Source organism: Globicephala melas, chromosome 5 (assembly GCF_963455315.2).
Source record: "Globicephala melas chromosome 5, mGloMel1.2, whole genome shotgun sequence".
NCBI classification, from domain to species: domain Eukaryota; kingdom Metazoa; phylum Chordata; class Mammalia; order Artiodactyla; family Delphinidae; genus Globicephala; species Globicephala melas.
In genome coordinates, this window is record NC_083318.1 from 70,589,880 (window position 1) to 70,614,581 (window position 24,702).

A 24,702-nucleotide genomic window follows, 5' to 3' on the forward strand; every position below is an offset into this window, starting at 1 on the left:
CAAAACTGCACCCCTGCCCTCACGGAGCTTTCCTTCTAGTGAAGGAGACAGACAATAAACAAATATACAGTGTTAGGTCCTATGTAGCGCTATGAGGAAAAAATATTGTATGAAGATAGAGAACATCAGATGAGGGTGGTAATTAGGGAATGTCTCCCTAGAGGAGTTTTAACTCGAATGAATCTGGATTGTGGAATTTTAGGCTGTATATGGGTAATTCTTCACAGCACCACTGAAATACATGCCCTTGCATTAACTGCAAATAAAACTTAGCAAGAACAGCAGATCAGCAAACAACAGACCTAAACTTGCTCAACAGACCAAGATTCTGAAACACATGAAAAGAGTTTCCCAGAAAGGACACCCGTAAGAGTTTCTGGAAAGCAGAGGGGTTCCCAGCTCCACTCGCTCCTGCCAAATTGTCATCTCTTCTAGGATGTAGTAACCAGTACTCTGCTTTTCCCTCCTTCTATGAAGCTTGCTAACCTCAGAGGTAGACCCTAAGGTCTAAGGCTTAGACAGTGGTCTAATCACTGTCACTGAATAAAGAGGCACCTTCCACAGACCAAAGAGATACAGCTACCTTACATCAGCTCTAGCTCCAGAGCTCAGACTTCTGTCTCACTTCCCAGTACCCAGGGATGGACAAACCTAGCCGCCGGAGGAGTCCCCTGGGTCATCTGAAATAACACAAAGAGCCCAAATTTTTTATAGGTCATCTATAAACACTAACACAAATACTTATCTCTTTTTAAAAATTTTAACATTCATAGCCATGAAGCTCAAGCATCAGACTTCTTTGCAAAAAGCAAACATTTTTAATGTTTTGCTTCAGTAAAGTTCCTTTGGTAATTTCAGCAAAGATTACACCAATTTATTTGAAATTATTTGATTTTAATTTAGACTTGAATAATGAAATTAACTGAAATACAAGCACTTAGGTGTTGGTCAATCCCTAAAAGTGTTTAAACTGAAAAATACTAAAAGATTTCAATATAAATATTCCACAAATTTCAAACAGTAAGCTAATAAACTTTTATGATACATAGTAAATAGGAAAATAAGGCCATTCACATTTTTGTCTATGTCATTGTGAGTGGCTATTTGGAACTCTTCCATTCCTTCTCTAATTGGCTTAGACTGAAGCAAAAAGGTCAACATGTACCGCTTTATTTCCCTCAGAACAAATTAACGTTAAGTATTTAAACAAAATTTCATTTCATTTTGACCTTAAAGAAATTATTTATTTCCTCCCCACTCCACTCATTGTGCAACAGTTTCCACAGCATCCTCAGGCCACTCCTTCAGGGCAGTGGGGAACCGAGGGAACTGCAGGCCTGAATCACTGAGTTGAAGCACCACCAGCACCTCCACCCTGGGCTGCCTCCCGCTCATCTCCCTCCCTGCTTTCACCTTTGATTCCTTAGAGTCTTCTCTCCACACAGCAGCCAGAAGACTGTTATCTTAAAAGAACAATGACCAACAACTATTCCCCACTTAAAACCTTCCAGTGCTGCCCACTGCAACCAGAAATAAACCCCCATTCCACAGCATGGTCTATCAAGCACACTGTGAACTGGCCCTGGGCACTCTCTCCCCGTCACTCACTCAGCTCCAGCCACACCAGCCCTTCTGTCTGCTCCTCAGCTCTGCCAAGCATCTCCCAACTTAGTGACTTTGTACTCACTGATTTCTCTCCCTCACAGACTTTTCCCTCAGATCTTCAAATGTCCCCATCTCAGAGGGACTTTCCCAATCTAAACTAGCCAGTGCCTTTTCAGCCCCCTCTTTCATCACTTTCTGTAACATTTCTCTCATTTTTTAACATCACTTATCATACATGAAATCACGTTCATTTTATTGTGTATCTATTTCCTGCCCGCTCTCTTCCACTCCTTAACAGGTCCCTGAGAGGATCACCATTATCTTCAGTACCTAGAAGGTTCCTGGCACGCAGTAAAGGCATATGTTGATTGAATAAATGAATGAATAGTTGGGCAACTTTGGGTTAATTAAGCTCTGAGCTACTAGCCAAGCAAATAAAAAACAGCAAACTGCTTCATTTATCATTCACTCAATCTCCCTCTTCCGCTCACTAGATTCTTCCGCACAAATCAGAAAGAAAACTTAGCAAGAACACAAGCCCAACAAAGAGGCATGAACCAGGCTCCAGGTTTGTTTATTAGGCCAAGATTTTGAAATACATGAAAAGAGCTTACCACATGGACATCTAACATTCATTTTAGAGTACAGTAAGGTAATGACTTGAGTGTAACAGCTCTAGTTAAGAGCTTCTGAAACAGCAACCCAGTAACTCTAACATTGGGAAAGGTAAAAAAGAAATCTAAAATTAAAACAAAAATACCATAAAGAAAGGAATGACTGCCCTTCCACTTTAGATACCAGCTAATACTTGATTAAGGAACATAACATTAAAGAAATTGAGTTAAAGAAAGCAAACTTTTAAAATCCTTTTTTGTACTTTTACCACTTCTACCACTTTTTAGTACCTATCAATTACTATGTTTTACATCAAGCATTAGAGTTTTATACCTTGATAAAATTATAGGTTCCTGAATATTTTAAATAGTAAATATTCTAGATTAAAAATTTAGTATGAAAAATTTTAATGAAAACATTAATTATACAAAAATTAAATAGCAAAACCATTTAAAATGACTTACAATTCAGACAGATTTGGCTTACTGATATTTCTCTATCAGCTTGTTTTCATAAGAACTTATTATTTCCAGCTGAAAAAAATCTACTTATACGATTGTGATACGAAGAAATGAGAATAAAGTACATAAAGCTCGTAAGCCTGTGCTCAGCATATATTGCTCATAAATATTAGTTTTTCTTTTATTATTACTTTTTATTATTACTTTGAAAAAACACATACAAGTTTTACAAAACATGTCAACTTCAGTTAAAAGTTTCTTATATAAGACATAGCCACATGTGAGGAATCTAGCCTGGCATTTTTTGAAAACAATTATATTTTCCTCTGAGTGACACACTACATAAAATTTTACTTCAATAACTGATAAAAATTCCTCACTAATAAACCAATTTATGAAGTCTAATTATATAGCTTCATGTTATAATTTATGAGGTCTTTTAGAGGATATATATATTTTCAAAAGTACAAAGTTACATGATCAGGAAAAGTACCTTTTAATAAGTAACCAAAACATTGTGAAATATTCCTCTTACCACACATACGGCTCAGTTTCATCTTAATTTTGCCAAAAAAAAAAGAGATGGCTCTAAATAGTAAATGAAACAGTTATGTTAATAGAAGGAAGCACAATGAACAACTAACATGTCACCCTGCCACTGGCTATGCCTTATGAAATATTTTACAATTTCAGTCATGCTTTTACTATTGCCACTTCTAGTATGCTAATTAAGATAAAGATTAACATTCTGTCCTTCTAACAACCGCTGGAAGAGAATAGAGAGATGAATGTGAATATATATTATGTTCTACAACATTCACTTTCTAATATTCCAAATTTAACAACTTATCGAAATCTATTCTGAGGTATATTAAGAGATCAAACATTTTTTAATCCACACCATGGGCTATGTACCATGCAAACACTAAAACCACAACTGCACACACTGGAAAGAGATAATATTTATATTTTTGCCACAGCGTTAGCTCAACTGCCACTTCATCTCTCTTCCTGTTCTTCTTCCGACGACCCTTCAGTCTGTTTTCAAAAGCCTCCAGTTCGGCCTAAATCAAAACAGTATCATTTTTATTAAATTCAATACACACATTGATTTAAAATTTTCCACTTAGATAAAAATAAATTTGGGAAATGTTTTAATAGTAATGGTATATAATAAACATATTGATTTGATTTTTTAAAAGAACATCTCTCCACTACTGATTGTATTCAACAAATTCAGAACTTAGGTAAGCAGAAAGGGAACTAGGGAGTAGTGAAAGAGATTATTTCAGATTGAAGGCCTGCCTTTGATACTAAATACAGAAACATCTGATTTAAAATATAGACATTAGTTTTATACATCAACACCATTAACCTATAATTAATGGGGCTCTATAATATAGAGCTTCTAGTAAGTGCTAACGGATGACCCATTAGAATAAAGATACCTATAATTCTAGTTTTATACAATGCTGGTATAATAAACATTACTGGCTTGTATGGAAGAAATTCAAGTGAGTGAAGAGAAAAAAGCTGCCGGAAATTGATTCCTCTCTGTCAAATACATTTCAAAACACAGAGTACAAATTCTTCAGGGGAAAAATGCTTCATGCTTTAAATCAAAATGACTCTTTTAGAAAGCAGAATTATATAAAAAACTCGTTCTAAAAAAGAATAACTAGGCCTTCCCTGGTGGCACAGTGGTTGAGAGTCCGCCTGCCGATGCAGGGGACGCGGGTTCGTGCCCCGGTCGGGGAAGATCCCACATGCCGCGAAGCAGCTGGGCCTGTGAGCCATGGCCGCTGAGCCTGCACGTCCGGAGCCTGTGCTCCGCAGCGGGAGAGGCCACAACAGTGAGAGACCCGTGTACCGCCCCAAAAAAAAAAAAAAAGGATAACTAGATGACACTCATTATAAAATATAGATTTTCAGTCTACTGTTAAGAACTTACTTATTAAACTTTAATGCATGATAATATAACATAATACACTATAGTGCACTGTTATTAACTAAAACCGGATACTTATTAACTAAAATATATATGTAATAGTCATGCAAGATTCTGTAAATGTGTATTTAAAAGGAAATAGAAATTTCAGTTAACATATCCATGACTTTGCTCATAAACCACACTGGAAGAAGACTTAACATATACTTAATACAAAGTGGCATTCTTCAAAGAACCAAAATGTCAGAATATTCTCAAGTAGTTGTTGATATACAGCACAAGGTCAAAATATATTAAAAGCAGTCAAACTTGAGAACTACTGACACAGTAAAATAACTAATGCTTTAATGATGACTCACAGTCATCAAGCACGGTTTAAATTATTTTCTATACACTCTGTTTAAAAGGTGAGTAAATAGAGAATATGTTTAAGATTTCTATCCACAACTGTTTATGAAAAGGGGAGGAAGGGACACCCTAAACTATTCTTAATAATTTAATCTCCCAGGATTTTAGTCGATCCATGTTTTACTGTATTAGCTCTGATAACTTATTTTTTGGTTTTAGGCAAACCAACTTTATAGAACCATAAAACACCGGAGGTCATTTTATCCCACGCTTGCTACATGAGTTGTTTTTAATGCCCTCTCTCAAGTCATGCAAATTTCAATTTCTTCATTCATAAAGGCAACAGTTTGTATACAATATACACTGCTTGATAAGTATAAAGCATCTCAAAATGCAAACTGACAAAAAATTACATGTCACTATTACAAAGTTAAGACACTCTTTGGAGTGTATGATCAATAAATACAGTATTTGAGCAAACAGGGGATATCAGGAATGTACTTGTTATCTAGGTAATAACAAAGAACAGATAAAAATCCTGCATTCAAGAATCTAATCGGTAAATAAGGGGATGTATTATTAAAACAAATGTGTTGTTAGTAAACAGCACTTATTTGTCACAGATAACCTACAACTCAGTAAAACAGAACTAAAATAATTTTAGATGAGCGAAGACATGCACTGCAGAGGATGACTTAAAATGGATGCTGCCATGCCCTGACCCTCACCCCTCAACCAAAAGAGGAGTTATCTCTTGAGAATGGACGAAACTGGCAAGCAAGTAAATTGGGAATACACAAAATATCTGTGAACATACAAGGTCCCGTGCTTCTTCAGAGGTTCAGTATACCTGGACTGAAGTAAGTGAATGGCTAATTTTTGTTTTACAGGAACTGTATTTTCAGTCCAGAACTGAGCTCACCAGATCCTAATTTGTATGTTTCCACATACCTTGTATTTGCATAAAAACTAACGATGATGCAAAGAGACAGAAGTTTGGGTATTTTTTGTTTAGTTACCTGTTGTCTTCGTTTTTCCTCTTCAAGAGCAGCTTTGGCTTCTGCTTCTTTTATCTGTTTATAGACATTTAAAAGTAAATTAACATTGTAATCATCAACTTTTACATAGAATTTTAACATCTTTCCTCCCAGGCTCCACTAACCCATAACAACTTCTGGGAGCTTTAAATTGAAAATTATTTAAAGAAACGTAAATGTTATATACCGAGAAGTGTTACCAAGGTACTATCTAACAGACAGGGGGTAAGGGGAGGTAGGTTGTTATACCTTATATAAACATTTCAGCTTAACAACTATAAGAGATATTAGATCACAGTTCAAAGAGTTACAACACTGTAAACTGAAATACTTTAAAACCGGACTTTTTCTCTTAAGTTACCATACTAAGACTCTGTAATAAATTATTGAATACCACTCTTTGCCTAGAGTTGAAACTGACCATTTTCCTAAAATGCCCTCTCTGGAAGGGAATCCTTAGTTTCAAACAAAACCAAGAGCCTACTCCTTGATTGCGTTGATGGACAGAAACAGTGATGCTAGAAGTAACCCAAACAGCAAAGAATCCCAAAACCTTATTTTTGTATTATTTTAACATAATTTTCAGGAGGCTTACACTAACATTAGGATGAATAACTATGTTCCAGAGCACATACACTAACTGGTACAGAGGATGGAAAAATCTAGTACACACCAGACCATAAAAAGCACACCTGAGGGTTCAAAATAGGCCAACAAACTAGGCTTTTATCACAAAAACAAAAAAGGATGAGATTTCGAGTTGTTCATAATAAGCACATAAATTAATGCACAAAATAAGTAGGGAAAGGCTGCTAACACATTAAAAATGACATTTAACCTGACATTACCTCAGATGCTTTCCGCTTCATTTCCTTGCATGTTATGTCACATTCTATGGAAATCTGATTTTCACGTACTTTGTTGCACTGCAATTCCTACAAATAAAGTTTTTAAAAATTTGATTTTAAAAGATTTTCCCTCAAAGTTGTAACTGTATGCCATAAAAAAGCAAAATTTCTCTAGCAGCTTAAGATTATGCATACTATTTAAGTCGTGTTAATATTTAATAATGACATGGTTGCATGCATTAAATGTCTTAGTTCAAACAGTGATTATTCTCTATCTCTTAACTGCAAAAAAAGTGAATACCATAAAATTAAAACCATCCATTTAATAATCATTTACTAAACACTACTACCAACTTAGCTTCAATTTCATTTTTAGTCTTCATTTTTCTTTATCTTTTCTTGTTATTCTTCTAAAGCTTCCAGGGAGGTACTAGAGTAGTGCCATCCAACACAGCTTTCTGAAATGATGGAAATGTTCTAAACGTGCACTACTCAGAAGGGTAGCACATACCACACATGGTGCCTGAGCACTCAAAGCATGGCTACTGAAATTGAGGAACTGAATGTCATATATTATTTAATGCTGATTCATTAAAATTCTAATTTAAATAGCCATATGTGGCTGGTGGCTACCAACTCAGTGCAGTTCTCGAGTTTTCTGGAGAGCTAAAAATTTTTCTCTCAACCATTTTATCTTTTTAAAAAATGTTTAGATGAAAATCATTCTAAAACTTATATCTGTACTTCACTGCCTCCTTAATGGAATAATAAAAAACTAATCTACTCTTTTATTGATGAGGTGACATCAATACTATGATCAATTTGTGTACTATTCTGTAATAAAATAAGTGGTCCTTATTTTAAATAGTCTTAGACTTTGCTTTTGGAGATCTTATATCTGCCTTTTATTCATTCCATATTTTTTGCTGCCAGATGTCACTTTTGCTTTAAGTGTACCTATTTGTACCAGTTGCTCCTTTCCCAACACACCCTCAGACACTAGTTTTTTAGTTCATATCTACCAGAGTTAGGAAATGAGATCATCAAATCCTGAGCAAAGTACATATACTTTAATGAAGCACTTTATAGCACAGAATTTTGGCTGAGGTTGGTGATAAACACAGTCTTGTCATCCAAGGACAGTCCAGACAAAGGAAAAATAACATGGACAAACATTAGAGACAAAAATAAATACTGCATGTTTGTGGACATGAAGTCTATCAGCCTGGAAGAAGGATCATCATATCTTTTCTCATTCAAAAGGTACTTATAGAGTACCTGTTACATGAAAAGCACTGTATTAGGGACAGGGGATACAACAAGGAAAAAATTAATATGGTAAATGCTAAATTAATAATAATTATAGCTGCTACTATTTATTAAATATAGCAGTCATTGTGCTAAATGCTATATAAGCATTATCTCTTTCATTCCTTTCAATAAGCCTATGTATAAACTATTTTACAGATGAGGAAACAAGGTTACACATGTCCCTGGAATCACAAAGCTCTTAGTCATGAACCTAGCACAAAGTACAAAGAAAGCCAAGAGGAAGGAGCACCTAAGTCTTCCCAAAGGAGGCAGAGGAAGGAAGCCGTCCTAAACAAGGAAATGCTTGCCCTGAGTATTAACAGGATTCTAGTAAGCAGAGCAGTAAAGGAAAAAAACAAATATATGGCCACAGATGAAAGGGGAAATAGCAGATGTGTTAGGGCACTTAAGTAATGGATTCACAGAGATGACTGCCAGGGGATGAGATTGGACAAGCAGGCAAAGGTAATATCATAGATCCCCCTTTATGCCAAGTCTCTCTATACGTACACCTTCCTTATAAAGTGCATATTTTTTCCCAAGTGATGAAGAACCATGACGAACTTACATTGGAAGTATTACAATTAGGAAGGTGTAAGGAAATCTGTTATGAAGCTGTTTTCAAAGTCCAAGCATAATCTGCTGCCAGAGTTCTAATGGGTGGCAAACTGCACTCAGACAGTAAGATGAGATTTCAGAGAAAACTTGAGAGACATTTCAGACTAAAAGTGATTTGACTGAGTACTGATTTTCATATAAAGGTGGTCCATTTAAATATCTAACACTTAGGGTTCCAACTCCAGAAAAGCTCAGGCCTATAAATTTAAATTCAGAAGTTACCTGAATCCAGGAAATTACATAGTAGGAGCTATATAAGTAAATGAAAAGTAAAGGTCCTCAATAAAAGCTACACATTTTCAATAAATATTTGCTGAATGGATGAATAAATGAGTGAATTGAAAGAGAAAGGAGAGTAGCTTTAGGGAACAACCATAAGAATATGAAGGCAAAAAAGGCATTACAACGATAACTGAGAAAGGGAAAATCAGAAGTCAAGAAAGAAGAATCTTCAAAGGAGTCAACAGTGTCAACAGGGAAGTCAAGGAAAAGAACTGACCTTTAAGAGTTCAGCGAGATTCTTCAATCCTAAGTTTTGCTAAATGGTATGTAGTTTGCTTCCACTGAGCTTTCCAATCATTAGCTTTTGCCCTTTTACTCCTTCATTACCAGTATTTTATCTTAAAATTAACTCTCTCCAAATTTGAACGTTATTGTATAATTTTATAAGGCTACGTGTATGTGAGGTCTTTTTAAGGCAACATGTTCACAACATAATACTGACGGTAAAAAAATGTCATAAATAAGAGCAACAAAGGTTAATTCCAGACCATTTCTTAAATCATGAAACTTACTTTTTTATTACATTGTGCATCTTGTGCAAAGACCTCAAATCTAGAACACACTGATTCTATCCAAAAAAGGGCACTGAACTCAGTTCCAATATAAAATAATCCTCTTTTACTATTAAATTGCAGAAAACTAAATTGCCAAATAAAGCTGATTTTTAAAATAAGCACTTGCAGAAATAGATATGCCAATAATAAAAAGATTCTAAGAAATAAGACCTTAAAATTCAGTCAAAAAAATAAAGTCAAAGAACTACCAAAATACAGACTCCCCATCCCTGCCAAAAAACCCCCCACAAAACAACAAAACCAACAAAAATGTACACAGAAAAGAATTTTCAATAACTTAAAATATATACCTTTTTAATTCTTTTACAAGGACATCTAAGTTTCACCTTTTGGTTGCAATTAAAGGGACATTCACCAGGATGGCACATTTCTTTGCATCTATGACCACAAGGAAGCTAAAATAAAACCAAAATAAAACAATTATATATTTATATTTTAGTCATACTCTACCTCCCCTTTCCCCAGCAACTATTTTAAGAAAAAGTCCATTCCAATAGGGTCAATAAATCCTGGATAATTGGCTGATTTTTCAACTTTTTTCTTTTGGATATAAATTACCTTAATTCCCAGAAATGCTCAATATTCTCCCTGGTTCCACTCTAACAGCACATCTTACATCACTCTTGAGGCTAGTTAGAGCCATGTGACCAAGTTCTGGCCAACGGAATGTAAGCATAAGTGCTTTTGTGCCTTAAAGCTTCTCAAGAGCACACATCCATGTTTTTCCCTCCCAATGTGCTGGAAATGAGGATATCTAGAGCAACAGTGGGGCCCATGACTCAGAGAGCAGAGCTGCCCTGCTAACTTGGGTCCCTGGTTCTATACGTGGAGCACTGTGACACATCCACCTTCCCTTGTAAAGGCAAAGTAATGCCATTAGTCCTGAAAAGGTATTCAAACTCATGAGTAATCATGGAAATGTAAACTAAAGTCATGAGATGCCATAAGACTGGCAAACATTTTTAAATTTTGACAATACCAAGTACTGGTAAGGATATGAAACAAAAGGAGCTATAAAATCCTGACGGTAAATTGGAAAATTTACTGGTTACATATAATTATTTTGGAAATCAGTATGACTTTAAGTTGAAATTACACATTCCCTATGACCAACCAACTGCACTACAAAGAGAAATCTATACACATAATACCAGAATGTACAAACAAGAACATTCATAGCAGTATAACAACTCTACCTATCTACCTACAGTAAAATAAATAAACTACAGTATATTCACAATGGAGTAAATGGACTACAGCCACATGTAATAAAAATGACAAGCACAATGTAGAGCAAACAAAGCAAGTCACAAAAGTTCATACTTTTGAACTTTAAATATAAAATTATGCAATCAATATTGCTTCCAGATATATCTGTAGTAAAAACTTTAATTTACAGTAAAAATTATAAATTAAAGCAAGGAAATAATTATTATAAAAGGCAAATGGTGGTAACATAGAATAGAGGGTGGGAACTACACTAAGAAAGGAACTTTGGTAGACTTCTGAGATGCAGCAATGCTAAATTTTTTGACCTAGGTGGAGTTACATGGTGTTCACTTTTTAACCATTTGTTAAACTGTACATATATGTGTTATGTACTGTTGAGTATGTAATAATTTCATTATTTTAAAAAATCAAATCACATGACCATTTCCCTGTTAGATGTGCAAGTATGTATTATCTCAAAAGCCAGGTTATACTCTGAAAGAGCAGAAAAGTAGTCCCAAAGAAAGTTGATTAGAATGTACAATATATAGTGACTGTATCTTCATTATAGATTTCACAGCAAAAAACAGAGGTTTTTCTAAAACATTCAACCTTGATATTCATTTAAAGATGAGATATCCTACCCCTTCCACTCACAGTGAGATGGTTTTCTTCTACTCTACTCAGCCCTTAATATCATTCTGCTAGCACTTTGGTTAAGTCATACCAAATGGCTTACCAATAAGCAACACGGTCTAGCTCAAAATGTTTCATTTTAATCCCAATAATTTAAAAATTTAAAAAGCTCTCTTTAAAAATAATTAAGGAAAGCTTGAAAATCAATATTATTTGTGGATAAATATCCATACCATAATTACCAGAGCCAGCACATCTATAGCACTTACCATACACTAAGACCTTTACATGTTATTAACTCACTTAATATTCAGCACTCTAAAGTGAGTATTACTACTGCCCCCATTTTACACATGAGCAATCTGAGATACAGAGACATTAAACAATTTGCCCAAGTAAACAACAGAAAAGCTTGCATAGGAGTGATAAAACCAAATTCAGAAATAATTTTTAAAAGTAGAATTGTATATGTGGGGCACAATTTAAATAAAGGTGCAGTTCTTAATATCTTTACATTTCCTTTTAGTTTAATTCAAACCTAATTGAACAGTCCAATAGACACATAGAGTGTATATCAAAGAAGTAGTGGAGCTGGAAGGACATGCCTATGCCATTCCCACAGTTCACACTTACACTCGCACTCAATATACATTTACCAACTACCTAATATGTACAACCAGGGGACCAGAGACTGGATATAAAGACAAACATGACACAGTTCCTGCCCACAAGAAATCTACAGTATGGAAAGGGGAGGAGAAAGCAAACAGGAATTTATCAATGGATCAGAATTTGTCATAATCCCATACCATAACTCTGAGTCTAAGATATCTATGGCAGATTCAAAAAGACATAGTTCTTGGTTGATCCAGCGTATGAGTTGATACCATAGCCTACTGGTTCTCAAAGTGTGGTGCCAGACCAATAGTATCACCCTTATATAACAGCATATTAGAAATGCAAATTCCTGGGCCTCCACTCCAGGCCCACAAAATCAGAAACTCTGGGGTGGGGCCCAGTAAGCTGTTTTAACAAGCCCTTGAAGTGATTCTGATGCACACTAGAGTTTGAAAAACACTGCTGTAGTCTTATCAATGTCAAGAGAACATAAACTAGAATGAGTTCTATTAACCACAGTAATACTCACCTGTCCACCCCTAGACTGTTCTAAACCATAACAGCCATTTGGATTGTTCCCAACCTAAGAATACATTTTTCAAGAAAGTCCAAGGAGACACTAGCAATACCAGGGGCTCCAGAATGGCCTAGATCCCAAAAATGATGAGCATGAGAAAAAATTTTTTAAATAAATACTGCCCACTCATCTCCAGTCCCACCAAATGGCGTAACAGGATCACAACTGAATTACAGCCAAGGCAATGCTAAATTGCAAATTAGCAATCCCTGAATTCAATTTTATTTCTAACTGCAACCTCATACCAAGTTACTGCGTCAGGTTAAAAATAAAACATTCTCAACTACTTATTACCTGGAATTTTAATCTGGACAGAAGAAAATTTATTTTAACAAGGGAAAACTTAGAATTTGAAGAATTCAGAAAATTAAACTTGAAATATCCCATGCCTCTAGTTTCACTCATATAACAAAGACAGGATTATTAAAATAATCATTTATTGCTTGAAATGTCTCCCTTTTTGTAATCTTACATAACTTTTAAAAATCGCAGGTTCAATTTCCAAGTTGTTAAACAGTAATCCATAAAAAGTGTCCAAAGTTTTAGTTAAAAGGAAATACTGTAAACAAAAAGGCATATCATGAATTGATTTCTCTTTTTATTTAATCAAAGAGACAATACTGTATTTAAGACTTCATTGTCATCTCTTCCGATTCTAAATAGGATGAGAAATACTTAGATAAGTATACAAAGACAAAGGATTAAAATAAAAGGGGTGCTATTAGTACATCTGTAAGTCAAAAGAATTCCTTTATAAATGTCCCCCCAAACAAAATAGCCGTCACTTCCCTACCCCCGACAACAGCAAAAAAGATACAGCCTAACTGTTAAGTTGGCCAAGGAGAGATAGACTACTTTCGTTTCTCAAATCATTGCTGGGCTAATCACCAACCAGTGAGTTTTTACCTTTTTACTCTGAACAATTTTTCTGAACCACTTTCAATAAATTAGTTTAAATACAACACATATACAAGCACCAGAATCTCTAAAAGCAATACTTTATATATGAATGCTTTATATTAATTCAAGATAATAATGAGCTTTAACGTTTACACATGCACACACGCACGCACACACACACACACACGATCTGTTTTTTCTACTGTGGATTTACTGTCCAACTGCCCATGAGCCACACGGTTCTTGATCTACTTATATTTTAAGGTGGGTAAACATTAGGTCAATATTTATTGTGTAAAGTACATAAGCTATCTTTAAAACTGCTTAAAAAAATTTTCAGAGTCATTCCTGGTCCTAATATCCCCAAATTTCATAAAGAGATGTGCTTCTACCCTAACCATACGTTTCTACAAACACCAATCACATTTCCCTTTCTGTACCCGCATTTCTAGGGGTCCAGAAAAGACCTGGAATAGGATGACCAAACAATAAAAGAGAAACAATGCCTAAGAAATACAACGTAAAAGATTCTATTAAATCTTACCTCTTTAGGACACTGATTTTTGCAACAACTAAGGAGGTTCTTTTCATTTACATCAGCTGTGGTTATTTTTCTAAAAAGATGAGAGGAAGTTTTGATGACATTCAAACAAAAGTCCATTTTATAGTATGGTTTTTCTAAAAAATAACTCAATTTCAAACATATCCATAAAATTATCTTACTTATTTACTTCATTTTTTAAAGAAATATTTTAATTGTATCTCATCTGTAACATCCTCAAATTACTTAACTGCTTTGATAATTCAAAACTTCTAGCCCTGTATCTTCCACCAACAAATCAAATGCCAAAAATGGCAACTGCTGCAAAAAGGAAGTACAAAACACACACAAAATATCATCTACGCCTGGCCTTTCTTTAACAGTTCCTGCTAGTTATCTCTCCCTGTAGATCAATCATTATTCATAATTATAATTCTTTGTAAAGCTTCTACATAAAAGATTTAAAACTAATGGTTCAATATGTTACTTAAAAATTGACCGAGGGCTTCCCTGGTGGCACAGTGGTTAAGAATCTGCCTGCCAATGCAGGGGACACGGGTTCGAGCCCTAGTCTGGGAAGATCCCACATGCCGCAGAGCAACTAAGCCTGTGCGCCACAACTACTGAGCCTGCGCTCTAGAGCTTGCGAGTTACAACTACTAAGCCCACGTGCCACAACTACTGAAGGCCCCACACCTAGAGCCTGTGCTCCGCATCAAGAGAAGCCACCGCAATGAGAAGCCTGCACACCGCAACGAAGAGTAGCCCCCGCTCACCACAACTAGACAAAGCCCGCATGCAGTAACAAAGACCCAACTCAGCCATAAATAAATAAATAAACAAATAAATAAATAAATTTATTAAAAAATTGACCGAGAGAAAATGCTCACTCAGATTTACTTCTAAAGAACAGGGAAAAAAATGTTACTTCAAATTGAGGAGTTTAGGCTATTCAGTGGGAAGTGCAGTAAGCTTATTAGAAAAACTTTTTTTCAGTTGATTTTGGATTAAGCTATCTATTAATGTTAGAAATTGATTCAGATCATTTTAGATCAATCTGTGCTTTTATATGTTTTCAGTGTGTAATTCAGAAAAAAGTCATAAACACCAATGAATAATACTTCCTAACAGACAGCTCAACAGTAGACACTGCATGAGTCAGTCAACAGTGACAATCTAAAAATCCCCATCACCTGTGTCTCTCTTTACTCTTCCCCATTACCTTCCTTCTCCTCTCCTTTATTTTCTTTTCCTGTTCCCTTCACTAGACATAATTGCCAAAATATACCATAAGTTTAGCCTCACTAATGTCAAAACTATTATCTTAAATATTTGTATCAAATTGGCTATAAATGTACTCTAAGATACCACATGCAATTTTCCCGGCAAAGTTGCACGTAATAATAACAAAGTTTTTACTCTGGCTCTATTAAAGTTGTATATTTTCATTCTTACAGGTAAGGTGCTTACCTCTTAAGAGCTAATATCACTTTGTTCCTGTTACTCTATCATTAGGAATAAGCTTTTCAAGGCCTGCATCTTTTATATCTAATTTCTATAGAAGAAATTACATGAAGCAGAAAAGGATCAAAAGGAAAAGATGACTTATGAAATTATTCACTGAACTGAAAGTAAATGAAATTATTGGGACAAATACTGAGACTGAAGAATTCTATATAAAAACATATACTTTAAACATGCATTCAAGAAATGGAAGAAGCAACTCTGGATAGCTATGGTAATAGAAACCACCTCAATCCAAATATATCCACACATTTCCCCCCAAAATCATTCAGTTCATTAATAACAAACAAAATCACTCAAATCCTATGACCTCAGCAAAGCCAGAAGACAGAAATTTCTACAAACTTCAAATTACCTGTAAGTAGAAAAATAAACACCAATTCCTAGCAGAGCTATTTCTCAAGCTCCCATATAGGAAGTTTTTTCAGAGAGCTTGGTAGAGTTCTGGAAAAACTGAGCAGAAAAGAGAAGAGGCGCACTGAGCTAACATCACACAAGAAAGACAAAGTCCACCATAAATGTAAAAATACTGAAAAAGTCTTGGTGGATCAGAGCACCAACTAAAGAGAAGAGACTTTAAAAACTGCACAAGAATCAAGGAGCCAATATTGGAAAGGCAACACTCTGCAGAACAAGACAGTAAAAAGGGAAGGTGCCCTTTGGAGATGACACGACAAAGGGAAAAAGAAGCAAGAGAGGGAAATTTAGGACCCTGAAAGACCAAAGAAAACAACGTCTTGGGACTTCCCTCGTGTACCAATGGTTAAGACTCCCACGCTTCCACTGCAGGGGACACGGGTTCAATTCTTGGTCAGGGAACAAAGATCCCTCATGCCGAGGGGCACGGCCAAACAAAAGAAAACAAAACAAACAAAAGAAAAGAAAACTACCTCTTCTCATCAGTCATCACCCATTAATAAAGCAAAATTGTCCTCTTAACTCTCCCTACAAAACTTATAAAACTAAAAATTATAATTTTTTAAAATTTCAACAAAATAATTTTAATATTTAAAAAGAATAAAATTTGACTTTCCAATTTAAAGCATGAGTCCAGAGTATAAGAGACAAAAACAAATTTAAGATAATATTAACAGGCATTTTTCTGTAAGTATTTATGCTCAAAAAATCAGACATAAATTCATATTCTCAAATTTAATCTGAGGGCTTCCCTGGTGGCACAGTTGTTAAGAATCTGCCTGCCAGTGCAGGGGACGCGGGTTCGAGCCCTGGTCCGGGAAGATCCCACATGCTGTGGAGCAACTAAGCCTGTGCACCACAACTACTGAGCCTGCGCTCTAGAGCCCACAAGCCACAACTACTGAAGCCCATGCTCCTAGAGACTGTGCTCCACAACAAGAGCAGCCACTGCAGTGAGAAGCCCATGCACGGCAATGAAGAGCAGCCCCCACTCGCTGCAACTAGAGAAAGCCCATGCGTAGCAACGAAGACCCAACGCAGCCAAAAATAAATAAATTTTAAAAATTTATATATAAAAAAAATTTAATTCTGAGTAAAATATACTTACAAAAAACCCACTTTATAGACTTGAGTGAAATGGAGCTGAACAAGTTAGGTTAATTACATATTTGATCATGATAAACAGAAAAAAATGTAATTTTTTTCTCCCTCTGCATAATCCACAAGCAAAAAATTTCATTTTTAAGTAAGGAAAATATAGAGGTCATATCCTAGTATGATAAATGCTACAACAGCAACATTTGTAATAAACAAAAGCTACCTTTTAAATCTATGATTTAAAAACTGTGCCTAAGTAACTATGTGCAAGTCAACTTTTGATCCAACAAAACTCTGGCTGACGCTGTTATCTGAAAAATCTGCTATAGGAGTGCTTCTCCTGTTTTTTTTTAAAGCAAATTTTTTTTCTAACAAAATCTTATACAGAATCCCCAAGTGGAAAAAAGCAGAACTGTCCTGGTTGAAATCAAGGTAAAGTATCTAGAAGATGAAATAGTCTACATTTCTTCCTTCCAGATCTCTACTGGAAAATCTAGGTCTCCAGCCCCTAAGGACCATACTGAAAAATATTCCTTGAAGTATTCTATAAAGGGTTCTGAATTATGAAAATATACCAGTTAAAATGATTTTAGTAAAACAAGAATATTTCTTCAGTCCACTTACCTACATTCCACATAAAGACTTGTGATCTTGCAGTGACATTTTACTCTAAGCATCTGAACACAGGGAGGACACTCTCCAGGGTGACATGGCAAAACACACGGATGAGGACAACCTGGCGGCCGTGATTTAGAGCACCCTTCTTCACACTGAAGGCATTCTGGGCCAGCCTGATAAGTACCAAGGAAATAAGTCATCTAAATACAGAAGTCTAACATTTCTATATATGTTAAAGTTATAAAATTTACATATCCCGTTAAAAGAAAGTACTTCTGTAGCTCTTAGAAATACAGTTAATAAAATGGTGCCATGCTTTCACTCTTTTAAAAATATTCAAAATGAATAATAGCAAGATCATCAATAGGACCATTATTCACAAAGATTTTGATGTCTACAAACCTCATTTGATCAAACTGCCTCACCTTTAAAATGGACTTGTGATTACATGAAGCATCCCTATTAAAATGTAAATTACTTCTTAGCCAGTGGCAGAAAAAAAAACAGAGTAAAAACATTTTCCACCCAAGAAACATGATCATCACCTAACTAAAAAAGCAACACACAGGCTTCCCTGGTGGCGCACTGGTTAAGAATCCGCCTGCCGATGCAGGGGACACTGGTTCAAGCCCTGGTCCGGGAAGATCCCACATGCCGCGGAGCAACTAAACCCGTGCTCCACAACAAGAGAAGCCACCACAGTGAGAAGCCTGCACACCACAGCGAAGAGTAGACCCCGCTCGCCACAACTAGAGAAAGCCTGCGCACAGCAACAAAGATCCAGTGCAGCCAAAACAAAATTAATTAATTAATATAAAAAAGAAAATTAATTATCTCTCTTTCATAACCAATTTTTAAAAAGTCACTTGGGAATCTTGTTAAAATGCTGAGGCGGGGCCTGAGATTTTGCATTTTTAACGAGATTCCAGGTGATGCCAATGCCACTGGTCTGCAGACAACACTCTGTGTGGCAAGGGTCTGTAGCATACATAATATAGAAGAAATGCATGTGTATATGTATGTGTGATTATGTACGTATACATATGTTTTCTTTTTTATTTGTTTTTGATGACAGACTTTCCTCAAAGAGAAAATATCCTCATTCTTCTTTCAATCAGTCAAAAAGTATTTCAGCCCATGTTTGCTTGCGAAATACACACCATTGTGATTGCCATCACCTTCACACCTTTCCCCAGTTAACCACATTCCCACTCACTACAGCCAATGAATTAGGGTTATATTTGCTGCTAATGGTATCAATCAGAGCCATCCCACATAAGAATGGCATTGACTGAACTGAGATCTGAGGGTAAGGCAAGGGAAGGAAAGAGACTAGAGCAGAGGTAAGAAGCAAAAGAGCTTTGATTTCAGTTAATTCAATAAACACTTACTGAATACCTGCTGTGTTATAGGCTCTGTGCTATACCTCAAGGTAGAAACTGCATTAAAAATTCCAAGGGCATTTGGGTCAAGAGAGACCTATTAAGAGCCTTTCTCCAGTGGGTCTCAATTGAGATGTTACAGTAAGGAATTAATTTTTAAAGTTTCTGAATTATTTAACCTTTAATACATAAATTAGAATGATTGCAAAGTTATCCCCCCAAATAATATAATTTCCACTCACTTATACTGCAGTAGCCTTCCCTGAGTGGGAGATAGGGTGGATTTGTAGCTAAATTGAGAAGAATTGCACATAACTTATAACCCATATTTCACCACAGGCACTGACTGCCTACGAAGCCATGTTGGGATAATCCAAGGTAATTCCCCAAACATGTCATATCACTTCTTAAAATGAGTTTTTTCTGATTCACCTGATATTCTGGAAGTCTAATGGAGGAAAGCCATATAGTAGCTATTCTCTAACTAGTTAAAGTGGTTTTGAATCATTATGTTAGTTTGATTTTATAATTCCAATATCTTTTTCATTTTATCATGAGAATTTTTTATTGAGGATCAAGGCATGACTCAGTGAGGAAATTATAAGCAATACGATTTACATATATATCTGCACATGAGGAAGAATGATACTATAGACATTTATGTTGTCATGCATTACAATTACCAAATCAAAGACCAAAACATCTAATAATGCAAGTGAAATTTTCAATAACACAATTCATAGTAATAATTTAAACACCTGTAAATGTAATGTTACTTAATAATAAAATTAAGCTTAAAATCTTTGGCTATTCTTCATTAAGCACACTTGCTAATATTATTATGATTCCCTATAGAATGGAAACCTAGGAAAAAACATTATTTTAAAAATAAAATTTAGTATTAATTAAAATTTGATTAGCTACATTTGTTTTTCCTTGTGAAATGGCAATTTTTAGACATCTTTGAATGGTTGATTTCTCATATGCTTGTAAAATGCTTTTAGTAAATTTCACATAACTTATACATATCCTGTATCTGTGATGGTATTTACTTCCAACAAAAGATTGAGAATTTATTAAAACTGTGAACATCTACCCCATGTATTAGGTTTAAAAAACAGCTGACTGCAAATGCTCCAGACTAAACTTAGAGATATAAATGGATAGCAGTAGAGGTGATACTGCTACTTACTGTCTAAAAAGAGACACAATTTTTGTACTTTTATCATAAAATCAAACCTTATGTATTAACCCAGGTATAGCACGTAAACAGTGCCAAATTAAAAGGCATATTCTTATGAACTAGCACAAAGATACAGAGAGATATACATCAAGTTGTTAAAGTTGGTTGTCTGAGGAAAGGCAAGGAAGGAGAAGGGAAGAGGGCAAGAAAAAGGAAAGAGAAGTTATAGCAAAATGGAAAATATTTATGGTAAAATTATTGAAAAAAATGTTTCAAGCATACTGTAAGCATGTATACATTCAACTCAAGGACATTACCTTGTTTTTGTCAGTACAGGAATCAATTTCAGTTACTTTGTGGCACTCTTTCATACATGTATGATTCTGACAATCTAAGGTTCGTCCACAAACTCTCCTACAAGAGTAGGGTCCTACGGTGTGGCATGGTAGTGGGCTCACCTTAAAATTTAAGAAAAAAACGAAAATCAGCAACACACACACACACAACCTATTGGAAGCATGTTTCAAAAATGACTCTGTTATCATTTGAGAACAAGTTTCATCTAATACATTTTCATTAATAATTGTTGTTATCAAAATCAAAGTAACCTATCCAAAAAAATCCAAAGAATGAATGCCAAGGAGCAAAACATTCTATTCCTAAAAGGGAAATTCAATGTAATGATTCTGCAGTGAATGCATATACATAGGCTAATTCTCAAATAAAAGTACTGTGTATTTTTAAAATTAGTAGATAAACTCTTGTACTCTTTAGAGCACTAAAAAGACAATACATTGACTTTGTTATTTCTAACAACCATCATATAGAAGAGGTACATAGATTACAAGCTTTACTTAAAGTTTGTGCCTGTAACTCACCTCATGCTTTCCAAGACATTCCCTGCAAGACAAAAATAAAATGAAATGAAACATTATACAGTCTTCAAAAAGAATATTTTTAAAGCAAAGAGGCTAACTCTACTAGTCTTTTTTTTAAGAATAAAAAATAAGCACGTAGGTTGCAGGATACAAAGTTAATATACAAAAGCCAATTGTTTTCCTACATACCAGCAATGAATGACTGGAATTTGAAATTAAAAACACACCACCATTTATACTAGCACACACAAAAATGAAATACTTAGATATAAATCTAACAAAATAAATTCAAGATTTATATGAAGAAAACTACAAAACACTGATGAAAGAAATCAAAGATCTAAATACATGGAGAGATATTTCATGTTCATCTATAGAAAGGTGCAATGCTGTTAAAATGTCACGTCTTCCCAACTTCATCTAGATTGAACACAATTCCAATCAAAATCCCAGCAAGTTATTTTGTAGATATCAACAAACTGATTCTAAGGTCTATATGGAAAGATAAAAAACCCAGGATAGCCAACACAGTACTGAAGAACAAAGGCAGAGGATTGACACTACCCAACTTCAGGCCTTACTATAAAGCTACAGTGATCAAGACAGTACAGTACTGGTGAAAGAATAGACAAATAGATCAATGGAACAAAACAGAGAGCCCAGAAATAGACCCACACAAACATAGCCAACTGATCTCTGACAAAGGAGAAAGGCGATCAAATGGAGAAAGGGTAGTCTTTTCAACAAACGGTTGGTGCTGGAACAAAGGAACATCCACATGGAAAAAAAATACAAACAGACTTTATACATTTCACAGCAGTTAATTCAAAATGGGTCACAGACCTAAATGTGAAATGCAAGACTATAAAACATAGGAGAAAATCTAGGTGACCTCGAGTTTGGCGATGACTTTTTAAATACAACACAATCCATGAAAGAAAAATGGTTAAGTTGGATTTCATTAAACCAAAAACATCTGCTCTGCCAAAAACACTTAAATAAAAACAGGTTTTCATTAACACAAGCCACAGACTGGGAGAAAATATATGGAAAACACATATCTGGTAAAGAACTTGTATCTAAACTATAAAAGAACTCTTAAAAACTCAACAATAAGAAATTAAGCAGCCAATTAAATAATGGTCAAGATTTGAGCAGAGAACAGACACCTCACCAAAGAGGATATACAAATGGCAAATAAGCATATGAAAAGATGCTCAACATCATATGCCATTAAAGAACTGCCAATTAAAACGAGATACCACTGCACACCTATTAGAACGGCTAAAATCCAAAACACTGACAACAGCATTTGCTGGCAAAGATGTAGAGAAACAGGAACTCTCATTCATTGCTGGTGATAATGCAAAATGGTACAGCCACCGTGTTAGTCTGGCAGTGTCTTATATAGGTAAACATAGGCTTACCATATGATCCAGCAATAGCACTCCTAAATATTTACCCAAATGAGTTGAAAATATATGTCCACACAATAACATGGACATATGTTCTGTGAACATGAACGTTCACAGCAGCTTTCTTCATAACTGCTAAAACTTGGAAACAACCAAACTGCCCTTCAATAGGTGAATGAATAAACAAACTGTGGTATATACATACAATAGAATATTACTCAGCAATAAAAAGAAATGAGCTATCAAGCTGTAAAAAGACATGGAGGAAACCTAAATGCATATTATCAAGTGCAATATGCTACAAAGGCTATATACTGTGGGATTCCAACTATAGGACATTTTGAAAAAGACAGAACTATAGAGAGAGTAAAAAGACCAACAGTTTCTAGAGGCTTGAGGGCTGGGGAGGTGAGGGATGAACAGGAGGTTCTTAGGGCAGTGAAACTATTCTGTATGGTACTGTAATGGTGGATACATGAGATTATGCGTTTAGCAAAACTCATGGACCGTACAACCGAAGAAGTAAACCTTTACCAAGGTAAACTATAGACTTTAGTTAATAATAATGTATCAATATCAGTTCCTCAACTGTAAAAAAAAATCTACTCTAAGACAGAAATTGTATTACCTGGACAGTTCATGTGACAAATAATATTTTTCAACATATACTTCATAATAATAATTTTGTTATACATGCCACTGAAAAATCATTATATCAGAGTTAGAAGGATCTTTATACATATGTTTTTGGTTTTTAAACTGAGATAAAATTCACATACCATAAAGTTTATACTTTTAAAGAGTACAATTCCACACTAATATAAGATATTAAGGGAAACTGCGTGTGTGTGGCAGGACCATACGGGAACTCTTTGTATTTTCTGTGAAATATTCCTGCAAACCTAAAAAATCACCTAAAAAAAACAGTCTATTTAAAGAAACAAAACAAATATTTCATTTCCCTTTAAAGGGACTGGTTTAGCAATTGTCTTGTGATCCTATTCTGGCCATTGAAATGTGAAAAGAGTTTTACTACGGGGCTTCTGGGAAAGGTTTCCTCAGTCTTTAAATAAAGAAGAAAGTGATGGTTGAAGGCTTAAACTGTGTCCATTTCTCCCTTTGGAAACTTCACTAACTGGATGGGAAGTTTATCAGAAGGGCAAGTAGCCTGAGAGCAAAAAGGACACACTGAGGATAAAATGTAAAGACAGAATCCAGGCTCTTGACGATAAATCACTGAATCAACCAGATTAACCAATCATGAAGCAGCAGTTCTACCTCCAGTCTAACTGTGCAAGGCATAAATGTTACAATGTTGCTTTTTATTTAGGGTTTTTGTTACTTGAAACAAAAGGCACCCTAAATGATACAGCACATATTATATGTGTTATATGCACATGTTCAGAATTCTTTTATCACATGGCCAAATTATTATTAAATGTAATGTTATTTTTAAAACAAGAGGGCAAGAAAACAGGAACACTGTACTCTAATAAGAAATTATATTAACTGGATAGTTCATGTGACAAGTAATATTTTTTAATATATCCTTTACAATAATAATTTTGTTAGACATGTCGCTGAAAAATCGTATCAGAATTAGAAGGATCTTCATATATGTTTTTCTCCTTTTTAAAACTGAGATGAAATTCACATACCATAAAATGTATACTTCTAAAGAGTACAATTCAGAGGAGTTTAGTATATTCATGAGGTTGTGTAACCACCGCCACTACTTAATTCTAGAATATTTTTATAACCCAAAGAGAAACCCTGAAACTATTAGAAGTCACTCCCCATAGTCTCCTATCCCCAGCCCCTGCAACCACTACTCTACCTTCTGTCTCTGTGGATTTGCCTACTCTGGACAGTTCATATAAATGGAATCAAACAGCATGTGGCCTTTTGTGTCTGGCTTCTTTCATTTAGAATAATGTTTTCAAGGTTCATCCACGTAATATGTAAATGTATCGGTAATTCATGGATTTTTATAGCTGAATAATATTCCATTGTATGGCTATACCACATTTTGTTTATCCATTCATCAGTTGATAAAAA

At 35.0% G+C, this 24,702-nt stretch overlaps 1 protein-coding gene across 7 annotated transcripts in view; it reads right to left on the minus strand.

Moving 5' to 3' along the window:
• Positions 1-2,162: 2,162 nt before the first annotated feature.
• NFXL1 (nuclear transcription factor, X-box binding like 1) overlaps positions 2,163-24,702 on the minus strand; it is a 52,870-nt gene continuing 30,330 nt past the window's right edge. For 5 of the 7 annotated variants that reach the window (XM_060299305.1, XM_030880462.2, XM_030880461.2 and 2 more), the window contains 8 exons: positions 21,230-21,251; positions 20,669-20,809; positions 17,793-17,959; positions 14,133-14,202; positions 9,939-10,043; positions 6,863-6,949; positions 5,997-6,050; positions 2,163-3,745 (listed from right to left, as the gene is read on the minus strand). In XM_060299305.1, the coding sequence (XP_060155288.1) occupies positions 3,572-3,745; positions 5,997-6,050; positions 6,863-6,949; positions 9,939-10,043; positions 14,133-14,202; positions 17,793-17,959; positions 20,669-20,809; positions 21,230-21,251 (820 nt within the window). In that variant the 3' untranslated portion in view covers positions 2,163-3,571. Of the gene's footprint in view, positions 3,746-5,996; positions 6,051-6,862; positions 6,950-9,938; positions 10,044-14,132; positions 14,203-16,008; positions 16,107-17,178; positions 17,214-17,792; positions 17,960-20,668; positions 20,810-21,229; positions 21,252-24,702 lie in introns of those variants that run through there. The other 2 variants (XR_009563999.1, XM_060299308.1) reach the window with 2 other exon arrangements.